Source organism: Lissotriton helveticus, chromosome 7 (assembly GCF_964261635.1).
Source record: "Lissotriton helveticus chromosome 7, aLisHel1.1, whole genome shotgun sequence".
Classification (NCBI taxonomy): domain Eukaryota; kingdom Metazoa; phylum Chordata; class Amphibia; order Caudata; family Salamandridae; genus Lissotriton; species Lissotriton helveticus.
The window spans coordinates 382,560,149-382,579,425 of record NC_136068.1 but is presented as its reverse complement, the minus strand read 5'-3'; the positions used below and the strand labels follow the sequence as shown (position 1 = coordinate 382,579,425).

Here is a 19,277-nt window from a genome sequence, read left to right as displayed (position 1 = left end):
AAGTCGCCGCCTCCCCAGTTTAAGTCTAAGTAGTTCTGTAGGGCCGTCTCCACATGTTCCCTACCCACCTGATCCTGCAGGACGTCCCTCGGCATCCTCCAAGTCCGCGGGCGGGAGGACTGGTCCGCCCACTGTGCTACGCACGTCACGGGCGAATGATCAGACAAAAACCGAGCCTGATGGGTGACAGATAAAACAAGGGATGCATCAAGATTAGCAGCAAGGACTCTATCGAGCCTACCATGTGTGTTGTGTGTCGGAGTGTAACAAGTGTATAATTTCAGCCCCGGGTTACCGAGGCGCCACACATCAACAGCACCCAGGTTATGCATCACCTCCCGGAGACCTACCGTCATCCGCGGTTTTGTGCCCGCACGGGGAGGGTGCCTGTCCAGCAGCAGATCCATCACACAATTAAAGTCACCAAACCAGAGGAGGGGGGCGTCTAAATCTGAAACAATAAGCTCCTGGAGATTGGAGAAGAAGCTTGGGTCATTCACATTGGGTGCATAGGAATTTAGCAACAGGAAATCCCTCCCATCCAACTTCACCCTCAGAAGTAAATACCTGCCCTCAATATCCGCCTCAGCGAACTGAACCGAAAGGGGAACCCCGGGTGCCACCCAGATCAGGACCCCCCTAGCATAGGTGGAGAAGGAGGAATGAAACATCTGACCCCTCCACTTCTTCGCCAGCTTAAGAGCTCCCTCCTCATTTAGATGAGTTTCCTGCAAACATGCTACAGAAACTCCATGGCGCCGGAGAAAGGACAGTACCCTGTGTCTCTTAGTGCAGGTGCCCAGCCCACGCACGTTCCAAGTTAAACATTTGTATCCCATAAGCACAGGCCTCGCCCATCCGGGCAGCCAAATCTAGCATCTGCAAGCAGCCTCCCAGGGGCTCGAACAACAGTACACTCGATGCCAAAAACAGTTTCTTCCCACAACTTCCTCCAGTCTCCCAACCCCCCCAACCACTCAAACTCTGAAGAAACCCCCCCTCCCCCACCCACGAGCAGGATGACAGCAACAACAAAACATGCTACTCCGCCCTCCCTCTTCCAGTGCCAGGACGTACACAGCCACCCCATTCACCCCACACCACTCACACGCTCAACAACAAACAACCTCCCCCCCCTCCTCCAAGCCCCCACCGAACCCAGCAAAGGCTAGTTGTACTCTCCCCGGTGCGAAACAGTGCAATTCGGGCCCCGTTCCACCACACAGCTCCCCCGCCCCGACCCCCAACACATCCCTCATATGGCAAAAGTAACGAAGGTACTCTGAGCCATATAGTCACGAAGCGTCAAGCGCTGCCGACAGCAGTTATCAATCAGAAAAACAAACCAGGTACGGGCCGGTAGGCCCAACATACAGCATGGCCAAGAGTCATATCACCTCAGGATGAAACCGGTACTTCCAGCGACTTAGTCCCCGCCAGTTTCCGGGATCCCAGGAGCAGAGAAGAGAGTGTCCTGTATCGTGTCCTGCAAAGTGTCGGGGACCAGGACCTCTTCAGGCCCAGTCAGGCTTGGAGCCCCCAACTCCGACTCATCCGGCAAAGGACCCAGGAGCATAACACCGTCTTCGCCCACCGTAATCCTAGGTTCCTCCGGGTCAGCCGAACCAGACCGGCGTCTCCGTCTGCTACGGCGTCTCCGTGACGGCCGTGTTCCCCATGTCACCCGGGGTCCCCCCCCGCTCCCCGGGCGGGAGGTCATCGCCCCTGATCTCCAGCCACTCCCAAACCTCCGCCGGGGATTCAAAAAAGTGCGCCTTCCCTTGCGAGAGAACCTTGAGTTTTGCAGGATACAAAAGCATATATTGCAGCTTCATCTCGCGCAGTTTTCTTCTTACCCCCAAATAGGACTTCCTCTGCTCCTGGACTTGTTGGGTATAGTCGGGATAGATGGACACTCGGCTATTCTCGATGGTAAGATCCGCCGTCTCCCTCGCCGCCCTTAGGATACAATCGCGATCTTTATAGTTTAGGATTTTGGTGATCAAGGCTCGATGTGCTCGCTCGATGACAAAAACATCCGAGAGGCCCTCCGGGCACAGCGATGTTCGAATCCAGGTCTCCAAAAAGCGTTCAGCGTTCCCCGCCTCCAGCCGCACCGGCACCCCAAGGACCCTTATGTTGCTTCGTCGTGCCCTTCCCTCCGCATCCTCGGCCCTCCGCTCCAAGGCCTGCGTCGCGGCCGTGAGGTGCGTGACTGTCGTTTTGAGAGTGGCCACCTCACCCTGCAGCTCTGCAATATTTCCCTCGGCATCAGTGACTTTGTCTGCAACCTTTCGAAGGTCAGTTCGCAGCAAGTTGACGTCTATGGAGACCGTCTCGATCTGCCGCTCTAGCGCGGTATGCGAGCCCTGTATGGCTTTCAACAACTCCGCTCGAGAGGGCTCTCCGGGTTCGCCCGCCCCCTCGTCTTGGCCCGATTGGCGCGTAATCCGCTGGGAGGGCAGCCGCGGTGTAGTGTATTGGGTGATGGTGTTTGGCTGCGTGGTACGCGACATTCTGTCTTTACGCATGGCCACGGTCAAAATCGCTCCGGGTGCCCCCTCAGGTGTAGGAGCACTAGACCCCCTCAGACCGCAAGTCCCAAGTGCCTCTCAGCCAATGAGTTCAAGCAGGCAGCAAAGCGGCGACACCGCGTGTAGTGGGTGAATAACAAGGCCTCTGCAACCGCAGGTCGGCTGAACGGACTCACGCCAGACACCGATCCCCTTCCGTGAGTGTCCCCCAGGATCAAGCGATTCAGCGCGGGGGGGCCAGGATAGGCAACACCACTCACCGCAGCGTCCTCCTGGCCCTCAATCCGCTACCAGCGACTCCTTGAATGTCACGGGGCTGCTCCTCTCTCAGGGGCCGGATCGGTAAGAAAAAATCCGGGCCGCTCAATGGCTGCCCACCGCCACAGGAGGCACGTCGCCACAGCAGGACAGGCCATCAGACCACGGTTCAGGTCACCTCCGTCGAGCAGAGCTCCGGGCCGTCCGCCGGGCGTCAGAAGATCAGGATCGCTAGGGCCGAGCGGGTTTCACCCAAGCCACTGCAGGTATCTCCCAAGGCCTCCACCACCTAGACAGTGCGGCGTCAGCGGGAAAGGCCTACCAGTGCGGTCACCTCCGCAGGCGCCAGCCGATACAGCCTTCCCGCGGCAGCAACCAGTAGTCTCCAGGCTCCGCCACACTAGCCGCAGACGGCAGCAGGCTCCGGTGCGGATATAGAAGCGCCGAGCCCCCTGGGAGCCACGGGGGAGCAGGTCCGCCACGCCGTTGTCACCGCTGCCTAGGCCTCAGTCCCCGACCTCGCGTAGCCAGAGGTCCGGGGCACACCCACATCGGCTTCCAGCACGGCTCTCCGTCCAGGGACTCACCGCCGCCACTCACAAGGGGGGTCACTAGTGGGAGGGGGTCCTCCGACCACCGCCGCAACCGGTTTCGAGCTCCAACAGGATAAATATGCAGGATTTACGGGTTCTCAGGCCGGGAGCTTGCGGAGCTCACGTCCTGTCGGCAATGCTGCTTGGCCACGCCCCCTTTCATAGCATTTTAAATGGAAACGCAGTGATCTTTGATAATGCGGTCCGAAGGCAGAGCCAGCCATGTTAATTTAAGAGAACCAACTCGGAGAGTGAACCAAAATAAAAACAAAATTGTACTGCAAACCTACCTTAGGTTTTTGCTGCTAGACTGAAAGGTTTTCTTAATCATTTGCTCTCAAACCCTTTTGCCCTGTATGTACTATTTCATAGGAATTCTGAGGAATAAGATGGACAATATGGTCGAAAACAAGGGCCAAAATCCAATTTGCTTTTCACAGAAGTATAAATGTGGTGGTCAATTCTAGATGATGTTTTAATCTTAATGGTACACTTGCTAGACTTTCACTGCACTCGGGTGGATTGGCTCACTTAGTAATGTTGATTGGACATTTTACAATAGTTGTTCATAATCTAGAGTATTTCACAACTTAACCTGTTTGCAATGCATGTAAACAAGAAATAACTACTACAACAATACAGGAGAGGAAGGGTCATAGGGAAATTTTAAAGACCAGCCCTGGTTCGCATCCCCAAATAATACACATAATCAACAAAAAGAACCGGGGGTCTAAAGGCCAATATTGTGGCGAGCTAACCTTAACTTCACAATGGTAAATTAGTACCCAAGTTACCGGGAAAGCCCAAGAAAAAGAACTCATACATGGGAAAGAACACTAAAGGGATAAGTGGTAAGATCCAAAATCCTCTGGATTGCCATCAACTAAACCTTGTGATCAGTATTATCATTTGGTCATCCAGTTGTAGAAATGGTAAGTCCCTTGATCATCGAGACATATTACCATTCAAACACTCGTGGGCTGGATCATGCCCACAGTCACTTTAGGACCACAAATGAACAGCTGGATGGTTGATAGCTAAAGAGATGGTAAAGTGCAGTGAGGAAAAAATATATGTGGTGAGTTAAAATAGAGTAATGTGTCCAAAGGTGAATGCAAGTTTAATGGAGATAACTGACGAGTCTCACCAAACACTTCACAGATAACCATCATGGAGAAGAAAAATTCCAGTGAGCCGTACTGGAGAAACCTCTGATACCATCACACATCAGTATGTCTCAAGATATCTGTTCGTTAAAGATCAGAAATGGATATTCAAGCTCCGTACTAATACATTGGGGCTTAATGATGATATACCCTGGTCTAACCTATAAGTCTGAGGCCCACTTTCATCTATCTGTTGCTTAGGGGGCATTTACACAGAGATGAGGTTGACATCCCAAGAGAGACATTCGATATATTCGGGGTACAATATCTTAAGCACATTATCTTATCAACACTGGGATATCAAGGTACACTGTGGTAATATTAAGGGACATTGTGGTAACTCTAGAAGGTCCCCAGTATTTTGGCGTGAGTTTTAAGACATTTAGGACTTCTATTGCGACAATGAGGCTAGCCCGAGACTTTAGGTAGTTTTTTTGCCACTTATGACATCATGTTAGACACCTATGGGCTGATACCACTATTGTAACGCAAGACAGGAGGAGACATTACGGTTACCGTCACTAATGATGAGTAGGCCGCTACAAGTTTGGTGCTAGTATAGATGCATGACATCATCCACCAATATTACGAATGGACTATTTTTTGTCCAACTGTGGATGGATTTCTTTTTTGGTGATAATTAATGACACCAACACAGGGTCTTTACACTGGAACTGCCCATTTGGAGAACGTTAGATAGTGTATTGGGTTAGTGTTCATCATATAAACGTGGTTGTGTATTTTGTTTGTAAGGTTAAAGGCTCACAAGTGTAATAGGCAGGGGCCTTACACCAACTTTATCAGGTCCTTTATAGGTCTGAAGAAACAACGGAAGGCATAGCCTACATTGTCTGTGGAATAAAGTTTTTTCAGTACCGAACTACAGACGTCAGCGTGATGACGTAATTTTGTAGTTTATCTGTACCGACTTTACATTGATTGTGCACAAAGGTTTTTTAGCTTTTCCTGGCGGTTTTACAACAGTTAAGACCACATCTCGAAGTGTGCAGCTATTGAGGAATTGCATAAAGGGCATTCAGAGTTTCACGGTGAGTCACCATTAAACCTGATTAAGCCTGCACAGCTCTTGAAGTGTTAGAAGCGCCTAGCTTGTGTGTAGCGCTAGCAGAGTTCTCACCTGATTAAGCCTGCACAGCTTTTGAAGTTTTAGAAGCGCCTAGCTTGTGTGTAGCGCTAGACTGCCCCGACCTCCCAGCATTTGTTTAGAATTCCGCCGAGGCCATTAACATATTGAAGCCCCCAAAGTGCGCTTGTGTGACAGCAGCTCCTGCACCGTGCTGCCTGAATAGATAAGATTGCCTGCTATTGCACTGTGTATTAGCGCCGCCGCCTCTGACATCGCGCTCGCCTCCATTGTGCCCCAGTGTTGTTGCAAGTTTGCCTGTTTTGCTGCTGCCATTTTGTTTATTGTTGCCCTGCCTCCTTCCCCTGATCTCCACCCCGCCTCCCTGCTGACCCTCCCTCGCCCCTCCCCTCCACTTTCCGCATATGATAGATGAACTCTAGCGCAGCGGTCTCGCACAGCGGTCTCGCCGAAGGTGCGCCAAAGGTAAGCCCGTCTACGCCCGTCTGCGCCTGGACCGCGCCCAGTGCCAGACCCCCTGGCCCCCGTAATGCCCAGCCCACTCGCATCACTTACGATGCCACCACCCTCCTAGCCCTTAACCCCGGCCGCTCCCCCAACTGCGTCCAAGCCGCTCCTGGACACACCCATGGACCTTTCTCATGCTACTCCTGCAAATTCATCGGCACCGTCACCAACTCCGCTACGATCACACCTCAGATTCCCGACCCCAACCACCTACAATGCATCTTGCTCAACACCCGATCGGTCCACAGGCACGCCATTGACCTATGGAACCTACTAGACACCATCTCTCCGGACGTCGCCTTCCTAACAGAAACATGGATGAACGCCTCCTCCGCCCCAGACATCACCATTGCCATCCCAGAAGATTATAAGATCATACGCAAGGACCGTACCGGCCACACAGGAGGAGGAATCGCTATCGTCCATAAAAAATCCATCCACATCTCAACCAGCTCTGACGTCAATCTCGCCAACTCCGAACACCTTCACTTCCAGATCCACATCGACCCCAAGACCACACTCAGAGGCACCCTCCTTTACAGGCCACCAGGACCCCGCGCACAATTTAGTGAGGACATCACGGACTTCATCACTCCACACGCGCTCCCCTCCAAAGATTACATCCTTCTGGGAGACCTCAATTTTCACCTTGAAAAGAACAACGACCGCAACTCCACCACCCTTTTGGACAACCTCGCCAACCTCGGACTTAAACAACTGGTCACTTCCCCCACCCACATCGCAGGTCACACTCTCGACCCTATCTTCACCTCCAGCAATCATGTCTCCTTCAGCCACACTACGGCTCTCCTCTGGACTGACCACAGCTGCGTTCACTTTACCTACAACAAGCCCAAACCCAACAACCACCCCCAACTAACTCTGCAAAGAAACTGGAACAAAATCACCATCGACCAGATCTCCTCATCGCTTCTTCTAAACCCCCCAGCCCACTCCTTAAACCCCGACCAAGCCGCCACCAACCTCACCCTATGGTTATCCAACAGCGCCGACATCCTAGCACCACTGAAAAAACGACAAAGCAAACTTGGCAGCAAGAAGGCCTCATGGTTCAACGATGATCTTAAGAAGTCCAAGAAACTCTGCCGCTCCCTTGAGAAGGCCTGGAAAAAAGACCCAACCACCAGCACCAAGGACGCCTTCAAAAACGCCACCCGCAGACACCACCAACTGATCCGAAAGGCCAAGAAAACCGCCTTCAAGGATCGACTAGATAACAACGCCCACAACAGCAAGGAACTTTTCAACATCGTCAAGGAATTTACCAATCCCTCAGCCAACTCCAACGACATCACCCCCTCTCAAGCCCTCTGCGACTCCCTAGCTTCATTCTTCCACAACAAAATTGCAGACATCCACAACAGCTTCGACAACCAACCCGGAGACCAACCCACCCAACCATCTGCTGAACCTTCACCCCCCTCGAACATCCTTAATGACTGGAACCCAATCTCCACTGAGGACACCATCCGCCTGATGAACTCCATCCACTCAGGATCCCCCACAGACCCATGCCCTCACCACATCTTCAACAAAGCAGACTCCATCATAGCACCGCACCTCCGTGACGTCATCAACTGCTCCTTCAACTCCGCCACCTTCCCGGAAAGCTGGAAACACGCTGAACTCAGCGCCCTTCTGAAAAAACCCACAGCGGACCCCACCGAACTCAAAAATTACCGCCCCATCTCGCTCCTTCCATTCCCGGCCAAAGTCATCGAGAAAGCTGTCAACAACCAGCTCGCCGCCTTCCTCGAAGCCAACAAATCCCTCGACTCCTCACAGTCCGGCTTCCGAGCAAAACACAGCACTGAGACAGCCCTCATCGCAGCAACAGACGACATTCGAACTCTACTGGACAATGGAGACACAGTCGCCCTCATCCTCCTCGACCTCTCTGCAGCCTTCGACACAGTCTGCCATAGCACCCTTCTACAGCGCCTCAGAAACATCGGAATCCAAGGAAAAGCACTAGAATGGATCACCTCGTTCCTCACCGGAAGAACCCAGAGAGTCCGCCTTCCACCATTCAAGTCAGAGGCCACTGAAGTCATCTGCGGCGTACCACAAGGATCTTCACTCAGCCCCACCCTTTTCAACGTATACATGAGCCCCCTCGCGGCCATCGCCCGCCAACACAACCTCAACATCATCTCCTACGCGGAATGACACTCAACTGATCCTATCACTCACCAATGACCCTAGCACCGCCAAAACTAACCTACACGAAGGAATGAAAGAAGTTGCCGAATGGATGAAACACAGCCGTCTGAAACTGAACTCAGATAAAACAGAAGTCCTCATCTTAGGTACCTCCCCCTCCGCATGGGACGACTCTTGGTGGCCAGAAGCCCTTGGAAAAGCACCCATCCCGACAGACCACGCACGGAACCTAGGCGTCATCCTGGATTCCTCACTTTCAATGAACAGACAAGTCAACGCCGTCTCCTCATCCTGCTTCAACATTCTTCGCATGCTCAAAAAAACATTTCGTTGGATCCCCACCGAAACTAGGAAAACGGTCACCCACGCTCTTGTCACGAGCCGACTGGACTACGGAAACACCCTCTATGCCGGTACTACCGCTTAACTCCAGAAAAAACTCCAACGAATCCAAAACGCCTCAGCCAGGATCATATTAGACATCCCGCGTAATGAACACATCTGGTCACCTGAAAAACCTCCACTGGCTTCCCGTCAATAAGAGGATCACTTTCCGGCTCCTAACCCACACACACAAAGCACTCTACGAAATCGGACCAGAATGCCTCAACACACGACTGTCCTTCTACACCCCCTCCCGCCAACTACGATCTTCCAACCAAGCCCTTGCCACTGTACCTCGCATCAACAAAACCACCATGGGAGGTAGATCCTTCTCCTACCTGGCAGCTAAAACCTGGAACTCACTTCCCACTTACCTTCGCCTTACCCAGAACCACCTAGCATTCAGAAAGCAACTTAAAACGTGGATATTTGACAAGTAATCCCCCACCCCTCCCTAAGCGCCTTGAGACCCTCTGGGTATGTAGTGCGCTATATAAATTCTCTGACTTGACTTGACCATTAAAGATCGTATGTCGGAACTACAAACGTCACAGTAATGACATCACTTTGTAGTCCGAACACTTCCGCGTTGTCGCAGCGGGTTTTATCGAACAAGGCAGGAGTCCTGAGTGCAATCATTGGACTTGCTTACAGAGTAAGGCGTTTTTATTCAACTCTTGCCCCGATTTCCCACAACATTGATCTTTAGACATTTACAGTGGGCACTGAACATAACCAAGCTGTGTTATAGAAGGGGTGCGGTGGAGAAAATAGTCCCTTAAGCTCTTCTTTTTAAACATGTCACGGAACGTGTCACGGACGCGGTCTTTTGCCTTCCCCAAGACTCAGGTCAGTCTTGAGGCATCGACGGTCAGGTAGGAGGGCCAGACTGCTTGGCAGCTATATCGATCTTCTGGTTAGTTGGATTGTAAGCTTTTTGGGGGACCATAAGAGCAGACCTAGATATCGGACTTACATTCAACAACAAACATTGATAATATGTGATTATTACACTAGCATTCTAGTAAGGCACATAGGTGATGGGTTGTTTGGCAAACGAGTTTTACAACTATTTTGGAAGATGTAGACAGAGCCCTCATGTTACATATTATCAGGGCACTTGCCATTTCAGCAAAATATTACAGAATAAGTGTTTATTTTACTTAGTAGTTTGACTGAAGCTGTGTTGTGGTACCTGTTGTGTTGGACGAGGCACCAGTCAGTTACCCTTAATTTTACCCCAAGTGGATGAGGATGAGCTTTTGACTAAGGGATAAATATATTTGAGGAAATAGAGGGAGTGCTTATTAGTAGCTCTATATGTCTTCCCTTTATCTGCCTTCTCTCTTCACAGAGCTGGGCCTCGATAACCTGAGCACGGTTCAGGTGAGGTGAGGTCCAGTCCCCGGTCAAGCTGGGTCAGAACTTCTAAGCATTTATTACATTATTATTTTCTTGTATGAACCATACATAGGAAGAACACGTTTATAGTGTATATTGTTAATTTTGTTCTGTTTAAATCTGTTGCAGATGCCATCTGCATTCACTGATACGGAGGATTAGTACACTACAGGTTGTATTTATTCCAACCTTTAATTGATTGTTTTCACGTTTACATATTTTTTGAATCAACACGTTTGGATGCAGTAGCAAGGTTTTGAGAGCAGAGGCCCTGACGAAAGCCGAGGGATCATTTGTCCGTTTGGCTGAAACATGTTGGCCCTTTTTTGGCAGTCATTTATTTAAACTGCCGTTTGCACTGTTCTGTTTTTAATCTGGGGATGTGCCCATATCTCCATTAAACTTGCATTCACTTTGGACACATTATTCTATTTTAACTCACCACATATATTTTTTCCGCACTGCACTTTACCATCTCTTTAGCTATCAACGATCCAGCTGTTCAATTGTGGTCCTAAAGTGATTGTGGGCATGATCCAGCCCACGAGTGTTTGAATGGTAATATGTCTCGATGATCAAGGGACTTACCATTTCTACAACTGGATGACCAAATGATAATACTGATCACAAGGTTTAGTTGATGGCAATCCAGAGCTAGGAGTTTGGATCTTACCACTTATCACTTTAGTGTTCTTTCCCATGTATGAGTTCTTTTTCTTGGGCTTTCCCGGTAACTTGGGTACTAACTTACCATTGTGAAGTTAAGGTTAGCTCGCCACAATATTGGCCTTTAGACCCCCGGTTCTTTTTGTTGATTATATGTAAACAAGAAATAGCAATACTTGGGCAGCAGGCACTGGTATCCAGGAGTTGTGATTTCAATGACATGAGCAGGAAAATGTCTGTTTTCTTTTCTCATTCTTCTCGTCCCCATATGACGGTAAAATATTAGATGAAACAGTATTTTGGTACATGGATCTTTAGACTGTTAGGCCTCTCTCTGCCTAACAGACATCTTAAGCTTTTTTAGCCCAGGAACCCTTTTTCGATATCCATCTTCATTTGCAATATGTGCCATGGGTAGATTTAGTTTGTAGTGCTGCATTGTATAGGTGACCTGGGAGCTGAACTCAAATGGAGGTAGGTTAAAAGGGCTTCTAAATTACAGTGCTCCTTACCAATGGAATTCAAAACCTTAAATATGCTAGAGGGGTAGAAGCAGGGGCTGTAAATAATATTTTGGTACACAGTTCTCATACTTTTTTTCAAATACAAACATGCACATAATCAATTAACATAACATCATGGGCGATTGCCACCAACATATGTCCAGTGCAGTGTGTCACCAGAAATAAGACTATGCAACCAATTGTAGGCAATTACTTAACATGATTTATCATTATACATATTGCATCTGGTATAGAACAACGGTTAGTGGGCCCATCAGTAATGACTGGACACAGAATTAACTTTTTTTCGTGAATACATACCCTCTCACGAAAGGTGAATAGATTTTTCAGGGATTCTTGTCATTCTGTAGAAACATTGGGGCCTGCATGAATTCCTTTCAATCTCTCAAAACTTACAGAAACTTAGCAACACTCCTGACATGGAACAATATACTTTCTGCAGCTTTTGACTATTCATCAGGGCCCCTGATCCAATCTCGAATGGAGGGGGTGGTTCCAAACTTTATTTTATGCATCACTAGGGTCAGTGGCAGTAGCAGTGCAGTCGCAACCTTTTTTGGGTCCCGGGGCAAAATATTTTGGTGGGGCTCTCTAACCCAAAAATCCCTTTTGACCTGGGAAGGATGAAAAGTTGACTGGCTCTTTCTTGATTCAAATCCATGACATAGATATCTCTACCTAGCACTTTAACTCAGTACCTATAACAATTGCACACACAAATAAAGGTGTGCTTAGACACAATTGGACACTAGCATGAAGCACTATGTATATTATTTGCATGTTTTAATTTGTGGCACCTGGAAAGTAGCCCAGTGATAATTGTCACATTAATATACAATGTACACTGAAGTGACATCACCCATGTCCTCCCAAAACCAACACTTCCTCCTCTCTGCCCTGTTCTCCCCAAATCATCCAATCTACCTTTGTGCCTGCATACCTGCCTGTGAACACTGAAATTGTTTTGCTATTGAATGATTGGCTTTGTAAATGTTTGAACAGGAGGAGGAAGGCACAGAGTATAGCACCATCCGTATGACCGGGTGCATATACTGCAGAATAGCATTTCATAGAAAGGGCCATCCTTCTACTTCTCCCCACAGGACAAACATGGACCTCAGTGGTTGTAAAGAACCTCTAGAGCTGAAATTGGAATCACAGGGTAATGATTAGACCTAGATCTCGCCTTTCTACTATGTTTTTCCCCATATGTTGTCAATTGAAGTGTGTGGCCCTATCTAGAGGAGGCCCAGCTGCACCACCCCCTTGTGATGATCCTAGACTGCACTAATGCCTTCCTGCAAATCGTCAACTTGCTCTTGAGAGGGGATTAATCTATCCTACCAGCAGCTTTTGTGTGTGACCTGTATAGAACTTGCTCGAAGTACGCTACCATTTGAGGACACTCCCATACCAAATGATGAAAGGTAGATCTGGGTACGCCGCAGGATTTTGAAATCCTAAATCCCAATAAATTGGTAAAAGATATTGTGCAGAAAAGATCAGGGACAGACATTTATAACATTCATTAATAACAACTATGCAAAAATTGGTATGCGTACAAAATAAGTAACATTGTTTTAAGCATTTCAGTGAAAGTTGTGTCGAAGGAAGAAAGTCTGTGATTTTCTTAAAGTTTATGAATAATCTAATCAAGTTTAGAAGGAAAGCCACATTGTTTTTTTTTTTAAGTGGAACTTTAGCCAGACACTAGCAGATTTGCAGGTGGCTGTTGTTTGCTATAAGCAAGAGGAGGTCAACAAAGGAATCCTTACTACAAAGCCAATGTCTGTTTCCAAAGTTCTGACAATTTCTAGATTAATCATTTGACAGTCCTCCACAATTCTTGCCACGTCCGACTAATGGAAGATGTTTGCCACCAGAGATGAGGGATACAGGAAGATGCCTTACGTTCTGCATCAGCAGAACTGGGTGTTTTAGGTCATTTGTATAGCTGTTTGCACGTTTGTCCACCTCAGCATGGGACAGACTATTTATTTATTTTTATTTCAATAAATTTCTGCTGAAGTATATCAAAAAGCAAACTAAACAAGAAAACATGATGCATGGCAGGATTCGTACATCTGAGTAGTGTAACATACTGATAGGCGTAAGTTGCATGTCAATTATATATCCTCGATGAAAAATTTGAGAGAATAGAGATAACTAAGAGGGGCATAACATGAGGAGACAGAGAAAGATGTAGAGAAAACGGGAAAGGATGCTCATAATGCATTTGTGATCTAAATTTATCAGAAATGTGGGTAAGACACAAGAGAGATGCATACGGAGTTCTTATGAGAATGAAATGAGAAGGATAGGTCATAGTGGTTTTACTGTTTGTAGATATGCTTCCAAACTGTTCCATTGGTACCTAGAGGAAGAAACAGTACATTTGTCATTATGCATTATATTGTCCAAATTTCTCATGGAACAGACCCAGGCCCACCATTCGTGATGCGAAATATCTTTGTGATACTTCCAACCTGCGAGTATGGTTTTTACACAAGTCCAATAAATGAAAGTCTTATTTGCTGAGGAGGGTAATGTGGAACACTTGTTGAGGGACCCAAAGTGACCGTCACAAAATTAAGATTCAGGGTGGTATGGAAGATCGATTTAGGGTGCGCTCACAGTGGTCCTAGTAGGAACTAATGTATTTACAGTGGAAAATAAGGCGTTTAAAGTCTCTTACAGAGTCTTTACAGTGCCAACAAAGGTTTGAATCTATCAAATCTAATTTGTGTAATCTCGTGGCTGTCCAAAAAGTCCCACCTATCATCCAAAATTTTGACTGGGATCTTAAGGGGGATATTTAATATCTAGTGTTATTATCCCATATTTGATCCACGTTGCCTGTGTTGGTGGAGAAATGTTGTTAGATACACAAGCGTCTTGCCTCTTGATTTGAATATGAGAGCTACTCGGATGAGTTCATTTCTTTAGGAGTTTGTTTATTGTGGATGTAATATGTCCTTTCCTATAAATGAAGATAGGGAATTGTGTACAATCAGAAGGATGTAATTTCCCAGTTTTCGAATAGCAGCATTAACTTTTAAGAAATATTAGAGTTCTGAATTGGGGGGATTGTATTTCTCAGAACTCGTGTCGAAAGAAAGTGTGGAATCGGGGATACCCCGGCCTTTGAGGAGAATGCTCGATTTTGCCCATAGCTCCCAAAACATGGGCTCAAGTATCATTGAGATATGAGGATTAAACCAAATTGGAGAGTGATCCGATTATATTTTTGTAAAACCTATATTGGAAGCATCTATCAAGGAAATATATTGCTGAGATGGTGTCCTTAAGGATCTAGTACGAGGCATGAACATTCAGTTGCTTCATAGTAAGTTTGGCAAACGTAATGGATTAACCAAGTCTGTTTCCATGTCAACCCATGGGGGCAGGGGGAGGGGAAGTTCTGGTTTTAACCAATTGATAGCTTGTTTGCAAGGAAAGCTGTTTGATAGTTATTAAGGTTGGGTATCCCTACACCTCGTGTAAACTTATTAACCTTAAGCTTGCTTAAAGATATCCGTGCCTTTATCCTTTCTAATGATGTTGGAGATAAAAGTATGAATGTTTTTATGAAAATTGCCGCGCAACTAAAGAGATAGTTTTCTGAGAATACAATTTATTTGGGTGGCAACCATCCTTTTAACAGTTTCAATGCAACCCCAACAAGTATTAAATTTAGGGAACCATGCTTCCAAAATATTTAGTATTTTGAATAATATTATGTGAGATTGTTTCTGCTAAGTCTTTTTTAAATTCACTTCTTAAGTATTTTAGGCAAGAAGATTTCCATTCTAACTTGGAGTCTTGGGCCGTATGTGGTGAACATAATGCAATAAGGGGACAATGTGCCATTGGCAATACTTATTCCAGCCTATATAACCTTCCGTCAAGCAGGCTGCTCCTTCAAAGTCTTTATATTCCTAGATTGACTGGGGCTATGTCGGGAAAATTCTTCAGTAGTATCGCTTGCGGACATCTGCAAAGATGCAACATGGAGGACATGGCACACTTTACGGGAGCAGTATTGTTTAGAGATCTAGAGAAAGATGGAGAATTGTGCCCTCTTGATTTATCAATGTTAGTCCGGAATAATAGTCAATCCACTTTCTGGTGTTTTTCCGTGCTTTATTTTTATTTGGATTTTCATACGTGAAATGAGAAACTTTTTTGTTCCGGGACCGCAGAGATTATACACCGTCCTCTCCGAGAAACATGAAGATTACTTCTATACACAACAAAGCTTTGCCTTGAAAAAGCCCACGGTCAATGGACCACTAGGGCGAAACATGTGTCTGCTATCTTTCACTGGCCTGTTTCTCATTTCACGTATGAGGGCACAATCCTCCATCTTTCTCTATATCTAACTTCGCAATGGCTCTTGCGTGTAGCCATTTACGAGGAATGTGCCACTGTTAAATTTGGGCATTAACACTTGTAGCACCAGAATTCCAGAAATTTCCACCCATGCAGTTACCTATTGTTTAGATATCTAGTCCATAGAGAAATTCAGAGTAGACAAAGCAAATCTCTGGGGCCTAATTCAGTAAGGTAATTCCTCATTTGCCTGTTTAATTCATGTACCACTTGCTAGAGTAAATTCAAAGCTCCGCCAATCACATTTTGTTCTCCACCAATCTTTGAAAGTTTGGTGGAGAACAAAATGTGTTTACTCCTAACCACTATTCTCTAGCTTGGTTTTTTCATAGATTATCAAGTGACCATGTCTCCTCTATAAAACGTTGTGTTTACGCTCCTTTTACACTTCTGCTGTGAACTTGAGAGATATGGTGGCCTCTCAGGAGAGTGGAGGCTTAGAACTCTGCATCTCATTGATTTCAGTGCTGTCCCACATAATTACTTAGATAAGTTGTGAACTAATATGTTAAATGTATAGGTTCTGTGTATGTGTTATGTGGGATTCTCATGTACCATTCTAAGACAATAGCTAGAGGACTGTCCTTGTAAAAGAAAATGGAGTTATGAGGGTAGGTAAGAATGGAAATGACAGGTCTCACTGAAAGAAGGCACAAAAAAATAGGGCAACCGGATGAGGTGGCTGTCCTATTTAAAAAAAAAAAACAGATGGAATGGAGGTGAGTAAACCACTTATTTTTTTCTGTTCTTCTCTCACTAAATAGGGGGATTTGACAAAAAGACTTAAGTTTTCAACATCACTCGTTTTGACGTCCATATTTTCCTGAACTCTGCAAAAATGTTTTGTTAAACAAATCATGTGACTAAAATGTATTTGGAATGCCCTGGTTTGTGAGGCACCCCTAAGAATCTCTGGATAGGCAAATGTTTTGTATCCTTTTGTTAGTTGTGTGGTCGACAAAACAAAGATCTCTGAGGTCTTAAGATTATAATTACTTTTCGTTTTCCATTAATTTGGATGGATATTGCACTCCTCTTTTTTTGTAGTTGTATTAAATGGTCGAATGCACGTCAGTCCTATCTCTTGCACGGGCTGTATTGTCTTACACATTAGGATGAACTATTTGCTTCTTAATTTGCTTTTATGCTGAACAGATGCTTTATTTTGACTCAATATTATAAACTACGAGTATAATACTGATATTCCATTCTGGAATAAAAGGGAGAACCGATTTCTGTTTCATAATGTGCGTAGGTAAAGTAATGTGCTCAAATTTATGTGTTCTACAGGTAGCAGGAAATTTCCACTTTGCACCCGGGAAAAGCTTTCAGCAGGCCCATGTGCATGGTAAAGTATTAATTCTGTTCCTAAAGTTACTTTTGTCTGCATGGCATGCTGCGTCCGCTATATTCACTCAACCCTGAAGAAAGCTTATTTTTTTCTGCCCCCCCTTAATTCCATAACTGCTAATTCATACGTTGCAATGGAAAGTATAGGCACAGATTGTCATGTAGTCCATTTAAAGGCAAATGTTTGGCCTCATTGTCCACCCCCACCCAACCAAGCTATCTTTCTATGCATCCTTGTGTGCCTCTACCTTCCTTGAAAATTTCCTTGTACTAGGACGTACTGAAACTGCAGTTGTCTCTTGAAGGGCCAGTTGTAAAGGGTTGATTGGGTGGTTATCTTCTGCTGTGTTTCTCTTTCTTACCCTCTTTGCTTAACTTTGCAACCACACAACGTAACACTTATTTGGTTTGAATAGGTTGACATCAGGCAGGACTTAAGTCTCTTTATTTGATTCCTTAGAGGCGCATGCTAGGCTTTCAGAACTTTCAAAATCAAAACACACTTTGTATTTCCAGGTTACGTAACTGCGGTGTTCTTGGCAACCACCTCAGCCACCTTATCCTGAAGAAATGTGACAAAGTCGCAGAACCAGGCAGATTGTTTTATAATCCAGAATGCTGTTTTGGAGCAGACTGTGTAGCAATAACTGCAGAACATATGTCTGTACAGCGCTGGTGATCTCGCACATGAACTTGATCAAGGGTATGTGGTCCTAAAGAGACTATCCTTTGGGAGTTTGCTTCCTGGGTCTCTTTGTAGAAAACTGGGTCTGGGCATAAGGGGGGACTGCATATGTGGGCCACTTTTAGAATAAGAATACCGCTCAATTTTCTGAATACTGATTGTGAGCGGGCAAGGACTAAGACTCCGAGGGAGCCCCCTTCTTAGAGACTTTTCCAAACTTGATCTTTCTACATCTCACCCTTTTCTCTTTATTTTCTAAACTTCTGCTAGCATTCGTTTTTTCATTCCACTTCTTTTTCTGTACCTTTTCTCCGACATGTTATGGCTTAGGGTACCGTGCCACCTCTATGACACAGGTGTACAGTACACTCACGTTTGCCCACAATAATCCTTTATCAGATCTAAGCAGTAGCAACAATTCCTTGTATAAACTGTTAGTTCAAAATCGTCGAAATTATTTGCAAGATTCATTTAAAAAAATTTGTGTGTTTTTGAAACTGGCCACTAGAGGGTGCTCGTCGCAAAGCTTGGAGAAGTCTCATCAGTATTACTGATCTGTCCTAGAATGGGGCGAGGTAGGTGTGTGTGTGATACTACCAGGCCTCTACCGGCAACTATTTTGTCCATCTCCAGTCCATTGTCGCCGGTGAAATGTTTGCCCTCGTTTGTTGTCATGTAAATGACTCGGATTCCCCTTAGTTGGGCAAAGAGAACTATGGATAAATGCATTTCTAAATAAAGAAGTACCGTTACAAGCCGCGATCGTCTGGTAGACCGCGTTGTTCCTTTTATTTGTGAACATTTTCCTTTTACAACGAACTGGAAGTGCTGCTTTTGTCTTCGGTTTGTGCGTACATGCAAACAAGTCCCAGTACTGACGTGACTCTAAAATGCAAAGTAAATGGAAACCTTAATGCAAATGTTGCTGCCTCAGTGTGACCCTGATGGCGTTTATCCGGCTGTTGGTAAGATGACTGCATTATAAATTACAGCCTTTGCCAGAGGCCTCCAGTTGCCACAGCTTGTTCTTATGAAGAGTTTGGGAGTTGTTGCCACTTGACCTTACAGGAACAGATGTGTGTGTGTGTGTGTGGGGGGGTGTTCACATTTCCTATTTGCTTAATTGTCTCTAAGGGCAGTCAGCGGTGGTTTATTTTTTCCTTTAGGGGACCACACATCCCGTTGTTTGTGCTTGCTCACAATGAGAGTACTTTCAACTCTCATCTTCGCTTAATGATGGATTGAATTTTCTGCGCTCGCTACCAAACCACAGACCTGGCAGCTTCAGATTTTGTAATTGATCAGTGGTTTACAGCTGAAATCACAGCCACAGTCATCAATAAATATATTACAGCTTTGCAATTTGGAAGGAACACCCTAAACATGCCCTTCCAAAGTATGAACCGGTAATCATTTCTAAACCTATTCTGCCATTCAGAAAAGGTTTTCTCAAGCACAAAATTGGTTCAGAAGAAAAAGTGATTTAGTGGTCGCTAAACCTGTAATTTAGCGATTCACCGCTACCTCT

At 46.0% G+C, this 19,277-nt stretch overlaps 1 protein-coding gene across 2 annotated transcripts in view; it reads left to right on the top strand.

The window, feature by feature from the left end:
• Window positions 1-19,277, top strand: part of ERGIC3 (ERGIC and golgi 3) — a 476,385-nt gene that overhangs the window by 105,274 nt on the left and 351,834 nt on the right. For both annotated transcript variants that reach the window (XM_078652206.1, XM_078652205.1), the window contains exon 7: window positions 17,005-17,062. In XM_078652206.1, coding sequence (XP_078508332.1) covers window positions 17,005-17,062 — 58 coding nt within the window. The remainder of the gene's footprint in view (window positions 1-17,004; window positions 17,063-19,277) is intronic.